Source organism: Leptonychotes weddellii, chromosome 16 (assembly GCF_054177405.1).
Source record: "Leptonychotes weddellii isolate Sample4059 chromosome 16, ASM5417740v2, whole genome shotgun sequence".
Lineage (NCBI taxonomy): Eukaryota > Metazoa > Chordata > Mammalia > Carnivora > Phocidae > Leptonychotes > Leptonychotes weddellii.
Genome location: NC_138384.1, coordinates 40,067,424 through 40,074,899, shown reverse-complemented (window position 1 = coordinate 40,074,899; position 7,476 = coordinate 40,067,424). Strand labels below are relative to the sequence as shown.

Here is a 7,476-nt window from a genome sequence, read left to right as displayed (position 1 = left end):
AAAGAAGAAGATAGCAGGAGGGGAAGAATGAAGGGGGGGGAATCGGAGGGGGAGATGAACCATGAGAGACTATGGACTCTGAGAAACAAACTGAGGGTTCTAGAGGGGAGGGGGCTGGGAGGATGGGTTAGGCTGGTGATGGGTATTAAAGAGGGCACGTTCTGCATGGAGCACTGGGTGTTATACGCAAACAATGAATCATGGAACACTACATCAAAAACTAATGATGTAATGTATGGTGATTAACATAACATAAAAAAAAAGTTATGAATGAGATGTATTTTAGCTCCTACATGGTGATTTTTGGTTCCCTGGCTGACTGAGATTCTCTCCTTAAACCTGCCAGGCTCAGAGAGTAGGGCTGGGACTTCTGGCCAGGGCCTGGAACCCAGGGAATGTTCACTATTTATTGGACTAGATCAATGGTTGAGTCTGGAGGCTATGTACTCTGGAGCCAGGCTGCCTGAGTTCTAATCCCAGCTTTGTCACTTACTAGCTGTGTGACCCTGAACATGTCACTTCACCTCCCTGTGCCTCAGTTTCCATTTCTGTCAATGAGAATAAAAAATAGTCCTTACCACTTAGGGTTGCTGTAAGGACTACGTGACCTAATCCATTTACACACAGGACCTGGCACAGAGTGAGAACATGGTAACTCTCAGCTCTTCTGGAAGGCGGAGGGCTCAAGAACAGCAGAGAAGAGGCCGAGAGAGGTTGGCAGGGAGGGTGGGGATCCCACAAGTGTGTGGCACACACACCCTGGGAAGCAGGCTTCGTGAAGGGGAGGGAATGGCCAACAGCGGCCAACGCCACGAAGATAACAGAGGAGAGATTCAGGGGTGAAGAGGTCACGGACCATCTTGGTCAGGGTAGTTTCAGGAGAGTGACAGGGACCAAAGCCAGGAAGCCCTGAATCAGGGAGGGGGTGGGAGGTGAGAAAGGAGTGAGCCGGAGGTAGGCAGCCCTTGAGAGGCGTGGCTGAGAAGGGGGAGAGACGCAGGGAGGCTCTCAGACACCTGGGAGGCAGGGGACACTTAATTTTTAACTCAGCAGACGCTGAACGTTTAAATGTTAAACATTTATTGGGGCGCCTGGGTGGCTCAGTCGTTAAGCGTCTGCCTTCGGCTCGGGTCATGATCCCAGGGTCCTGGGATCGAGTCCCAGATCGGGCTCCCTGCTCGGCGGGAAGCCTGCTTCTCCCTCTCCCGCTCCCCCTGCTTGTGTTCCTGCTCTCACTATCTCTCTCTGTCAAATAAATAAATAAAAATCTTAAAAAAAAAAAATAAATGTTAAACATTTATTAAGTGGGCAGTAGCGGTTGCAACTCCTAGATTAACATAAGAAGGCACAAGTCTACACTAATATATAAAAATAAATGGATGGACGGGTCCAGCAACATGGTACCTAATAAAGGTAAAGGGTATGGTGAAGTTAGGAAACCACCATTTGTTGGGGAACGTGGGTGGCTCAGTCGGTTAAGGGTTGGACTCTTGATTTCCGCTCAGGTCATGATCTCAGGGTCGTGAGATTGAGCCCCACGTCGGGCTCTGCAGTTGGTGTGGAGTCTGCTTGGGATTCTCTCTCTCCCTCTGCCCCTGCCCCCTCCCTCTCTCTTAAAAAAAAAAAAAGATTTAAAAAATAAGAAAAAAGAAAAAAGAAAACCACTGTCTGTCAACTACCATAATCACCATCATTTCAGGCAGAATCACCAACGGACACTAACCCGAGAGGGTGAGCAGGATATTTACAACGTCACAAAGCACATCCTCAGGAAATATTTAAGGGAATGACGGCACCTTTGCAGCAGAGACCCTGGTAACACCACCTGAACCAAGCGAGCCAAGCTAACGCCAACAGTGATAGGAAGAACCAACATCACATGCCTCCTGATGAGACGCACTGAGGACACATCACTCCTACAATACTCCTACTTGAGGGGCGCCTGGGTGGCTCAGTTGGTTGAGCGACTGCCTTCGGCTCAGGTCATGATCCTGGAGTCCCGGGATCGAGTCCCGCATCGGGCTCCCTGCTCGGCAGGGAGTCTGCTTCTCCCTCTGACCCTCCCCCCTCTCATGTGCTCTCTCTCTCATTCTCTCTGTCAAATAAATAAATAAAATCTTTAAAAAAAAAAAAATACTCCTACTTGAGATGTACAACCTGAATCGAGTCACGGGAAAAACTCGGGCAAACCCACATTCTGAAACATTCTCTAAAAAACCGGTCTCTAGGGCGCCTGGGTGGCTCAGTTATTAGGCGTCTGCCTTTGGCTCGGGTCATGATCCCGGGGTCCTGGGATCGAGTCCCACATCGGGCTCCCTCCTCGGTGGGAGGCCTGCTCTCCCTCTCCCACTCCCACTGCTTGTGTTCCTGCTCTCGCTATCTCTGTCTCTGTCAAATAAATAAATAAAGTCTAAAAAAAAAAAACCAGTCTCTATTCTTCATAAATGTCAAGGTCATGAAAGACAAGGACAGAAACACTGACTAAAAAACTGCTCTCTATTCAAAAATGTCAAGGTCATGAAGGATAAAGACAGACCGAGGAAGGGTTCGGGATTGAAGGAGGCTAAAGAGACAGGATGTCTAAATGTGGTCCCTGACCCCCGGATCAGGTCCTTAGCAGGAAAAACAATTTCTTCACTGAGTGAAAACTGAATTAAGCTCGGTAGATAGCCGAGTCATACTGATGCTAATTTTTTGATTTGCATAATTGTTCTGTGGTTATGTGAGAGAATGAATTTGTTCTCAGGAGATACACACTGAAGTATTTAGAAGAAAAGGAGAATTGTGAGAGAGCAAATGTGGTAAAAAGTGAACATTTGGGCAATCGGGGTGAAAAGGTAATCAGAAATTCTATGTATTGTTCTTGCAGCTTCTCTGCAGGTCAGAAGTTATTTCAAAAGAAACAGTTAACAAAAGGGTGATCTGGCAGGACTAATGGTAGGTAGCATGTCTTGAATGCCCCTGAGTTCCAGGAACGGCCCACACACTGTCTGCCTTACAGCGGTCATGTGAGACAGTGAATGTAACTATCCTAGTCCCATTTCACAGAGGAGGAAACTGAGGCTCAGAGCAGCCGAGTGACATACCTGGGGTTCCGTAGGGAGAGAGGACAGAGCTGGGGTGGGAGGACTGACAGAGGCAGATGAGGGGACTCCTGGATAAAGCTGGTTTCTGTACCTTCCTCCTAAAAGCCTTATTATTTGACCTGTAAGGGTCATTAGGGACTGCCTCCCCATTAGACTATAAGCCCCATGAAGGCAGGGCTGTGTCTGTCTCGGTCATTGCTGTGTCCGTGGTAGCAGCAGAGGGCCCAGCACAGAGGAGAAAGCCAGCAAATGTTTATCAACTGAATAACTGTTATTGGTAATGATGACAATACTGTGTCTAGGAATAATGATAACAGAAATAAAGGTTCTCATCTGTGTTCCTGCATTTCGCCTTCAAAACAACCCCAAAGACTGTGTCATCCCCATTTTACAGGTAAAGAAGCTGAGGCTCACAGAGAGGTCTCTTGCCACTTGGCACCCCACCCACCTGCCTTCTAGCACCCACCTTCTGGAAGTCCTTCTTGGAGATGAGGCCACGGGGATCGGTGACATAGTCCTGGAAGGCCTCTGAGCCCACAATGTCCTTGAGTTTCAGGAACATGTCGAAGAACTTGAGGATCATCTCCACGTTGGACGAGGATTCCACGAGCATGTCCACCATCTGCCGGGCAATCATGCCATTCACCACATTCCCTGTGGGCAGGGGGACCAGTCAATGTGGCCCAGGGGAGCCTGCTTTCTGGAGCCCCACCAGGGTGGCCTGCTTCTCCAGCTCGGGAGCCACCAGGATCCACTATGCTGGTGGAAGCTTCCCTGGCCAGCTCCTACACCTCCCCCCAGAGGGCACGGCTCATTTCCTGACCTGCATCAGCATCATATGTGAACCTGGCCAGTGCACCTCGCTGACAGCTGGGGTGAGGGGGTCACCAATAAAGATACCAATGCCAGAAGCTACCAGCAGGTCCCAGATGCCATGCCCAGTGCTGGACTGGCACGCTCTCCCCCTTCCAGGGGAGGGGTGTTACCACCCGTTTGTACGGATGAAGAGGCTGGGACTCAGAGAAAGTCACATGCTCAGGGTTACATAGCCTGCAAGGGGGTGAGGATGATTTCAAGCCAGAGCTGCAGGACCTCAGAGCTCACACACCTAAGCCTTCCACTAGTCCTGAGGCCAAGCAGGTCCAGAGAGGAGCAAGGTAGGGCCAAAGTTGAGACAACAGGGAGAAGTGGAGACTGTGGTAAAGTGGGATCCCACCCCTGTCTAGAGCAAACTGGCTCCAGCTTCTCCTTGTACCTTTCCATTATATGTATTTATTTAGATTTTATTTTTTAAGTTATTTATTTCTTTATTTGCAGGGGGAGAGGGAGAGAGAGAATCTCCAGCAGACTCCCCACTGCGTGTGGGGCCCGACGTCAGGCTCGATCCCACGACCCTGAGATCATGACCTGGGCCAAAATCAAGAGCTGGGCACTTCACTGACTGAGCCATCCAGGCGCCCCAAATTGCCTTATTAATTAGCAATAAATTGTGGTTGTTTCAAGTCACTAAGTTTTGAGGACATTCATTAGGCAGCAAAAGCTAACTGACACATTTAACAAAGAAATACATAAATATGAGGTACGTAAACTTTAACAAGCGTCGGGGCCACCCACTTTATTAAGATTTCTCTGGGGAGGGTGCCTGGGTGGCTCAGTCGGTTAAGCGACTGCCTTCGGCTCAGGTCATGATCCTGGAGTCCCGGGATCGAGTCCCGCGTCGGGCTCCCTGCTCGGCGGGGAGTCTGCTTCTCCCTCTGACCTCTCTCTCTCTCTCTCTCATTCTCGCTCTCTCAAATAAATAAATAAATAAAATCTTTAAAAAAAAAAAGATTTCTCTGGGGAGTCAATGAACTAAGGTATGTACAGGCAGGGCCTGGCCTATAATAAATGCTTGATATCTGTTTGCTGAGCTCGTTACTGTGACTCCTTCACCAGCCCATTTGACCCTGACACGATGTCAGATGAAGTTGAAGGTTAGGGTCTCCTGGGTCTCAGAGGGCCATTCCCTGCTTGTCAGTACTCAGGCCCCCACCTGTTGGGTGTTTACCTTCTAGTAGCGACAGCAACATCACCACCATGTCCTTTTGTAGATCCAGCAGCTCCTTCAGCAGCTCGATCTGGCTGGAGTCCTGGAGACCCCAAACCCCAGTTATGTGATGACTGGTCTCTGTAGAGACGCGCCCCCCACCTCCAGCTGCTTCCGCCCCTCCTGACCCACCCTGCAGGGCCTAAGACCCCTTCTTCCTCCCCTCTTACCTCCGAGGGGACCCGAGTCCACACATGTTCCTCGGAAGCAGGGGAAGGGGCAGAGAGACAAGATTGTGGGGGTGGGGTTGGCACTCTGGGGGAAGCAGGCTTAACAGGTGATATGTGGGGGCAAGAGCCGGCGGACAAGGGGGACTGGGAGGGCAGAAGCTTGGGGCTTATGGTGGGTGCTTGACATATGTTTGTTGAATGAATGTGCGATGGAAAAAGCAAGGCGCTGGGTTCGGGAGAAAGGCAGGAGGACTCAGCCACGTGCCTTTCGGTAAACAATTTGGGGAGAATGTGGGGGCACACAGCCTCCCCTGTCACAGTGCCTCATGTAGGGCCTACAGAAGCTTCCTATATGGTCAGAGTTCTGTCTCATGGTCCCTATTTGTTATGAGGTTGAGCTACATAAAACTGCCAATATGCGAGCATTTTTGACCCACTGAGTGGTCATCTCCTCTGGTTTACATAATACAACGGAGGAGGGGAAAGGATACCAGATAAATGGTATGTAGGCTCTTCTATCCCAGTGCTCCTTCTTGAGTTGCTGATTCTAATTCTAACACAGTACCAAAGTTCGGCATTCTGACTCTAAGATCCCAAAATACCAGAATCTCAAGATCCTAATCTGGATGGGTGCCTGTGGTGTGTGTCTGTAGGTGATGTATGAGCCAGCACCCTGCTTCGCGTGACAATTGCACTCTCAGATCAAGCGGGGCTAACCCCACTTTCCTGGTTTGAGGGGTGGGTGTGTGAACAGATCTGGCCAATCAGAGCTCTGGCCACGATGATTGGTTCAGGGATGTGCATGTGACTCAATAGTCCAATCAGAGAGAATTGCAAGTCGGGGCTTCCATAAAAAAGGGGTCCTCTGCTCTCTGGAGCAGTTAGTGGGGGTGCATAGAACCCTGGGGCACCACTTTTCCAGCCAGTGTGAGAGCCTACTTGAGAATGAAGCCAGAGAGACGAAAGACATTTCTGCTGACATCACTCTAGGCCCTGGATCTCTGACGTGAACTGATAAATTCTTTTTCCCGCCTTAAGCTACCACTTTGCATTGGATTTCCAGCCCATGCAACCTAGCCTTAGTCCTTAGCTAATGAATTAACACTGCAGGATTTGGAACTCTACACGAAAACATCAATATTCTCTAGACTTTTAAGATCACACCAAAACACAACTTCGGCTGCACCGACACTGAGGAATTGCATTCCAGGTTCAACTCCTTTCAAAAAGTCAGATGACCCGACAGGATTTCTGCCAGCCCCTGTGGCACCTTTGGGTAACTAGAGATCAAGTCTTCCCTTCCTCCAGACGCTTCCTGCTGGGAAATTAGAATACAGCAAATAGAATAGTGCCATCTGCTGGAGAGCTGTGGCTTTTATGACGTTCAGGATGCGGATGGTGCAGCTTTGAATATGTTTACCAGACAGAAGCAGAGCAAAGGGACAAGGTGTTCACGAGACACTGACCAGGCTGCAAAGGGGCGGGGGGTGGTAGGGAAAGGGGAGCACAGGATTCTAGAAATGGGAAAAGGACTCGACAGGGACCTTACATCATGGATGCCCGAGATGGGCGTCATCTGCCGCAGGCCGAATAAAGAAACAGAGCACTCCTTCAGCCCCAGCCCCTGACCTGGAAAGCTGCCCCCTTTCTATCCCTAGGGGTATCACAATCTGAGAGGACCTCTTCGGAGAGAAAAGAACACCAACCAATCATAGAGGAACTCTGGACTGGGGGGGCGGGGCCTACACATTAGACCAATGGAAGTGGGGGTGGGAAACCAGCCGATTGGTGCTGGCAGAGGAGGAGGCGGGGTCATACAGAGAGCCAATCCAGAAGGACGATGGATTTGGCCACTCCGAGGGAACTGGTCTGGTACATGCCAGGAGGACTTGGGTGCGAAACTGACTTGGAAATGGGCCACTTGGGGGATGCCCGGAAACAGCCCGATGAAGGACAGAGGGGCCCGAACCTGAGCGAGCTTCATCATCATGTGGGCAAACACGTGCAGGAATCCCACCACGGCGTCCCAGAGGCGGCTGTGCGCCAGGCTCTGCTGGTTCCCGGTGCAAGGACCCTGGGGGGGCAGAGGGCTGCAGTGAGCGCCGGCACGGCGCCGGGTGGGGTGGGGGGGTGC

The 7,476-nt window shown here is 50.6% G+C and overlaps 1 protein-coding gene across 9 annotated transcripts in view; it reads right to left on the bottom strand.

The window, feature by feature from the left end:
* Nucleotides 1-7,476, bottom strand: part of RYR1 (ryanodine receptor 1) — a 108,429-nt gene that overhangs the window by 24,755 nt on the left and 76,198 nt on the right. For 4 of the 9 annotated variants that reach the window (XM_081806846.1, XM_081806839.1, XM_081806842.1 and 1 more), the window contains 4 exons: nucleotides 7,312-7,416; nucleotides 6,613-6,660; nucleotides 5,134-5,215; nucleotides 3,553-3,740 (listed from right to left, as the gene is read on the bottom strand). In XM_081806846.1, coding sequence (XP_081662972.1) covers nucleotides 3,553-3,740; nucleotides 5,134-5,215; nucleotides 6,613-6,660; nucleotides 7,312-7,416 — 423 coding nt within the window. The remainder of the gene's footprint in view (nucleotides 1-3,552; nucleotides 3,741-5,133; nucleotides 5,216-6,612; nucleotides 6,661-7,311; nucleotides 7,417-7,476) is intronic. The other 5 variants (XM_081806843.1, XM_081806845.1, XM_081806844.1 and 2 more) reach the window with 2 other exon arrangements.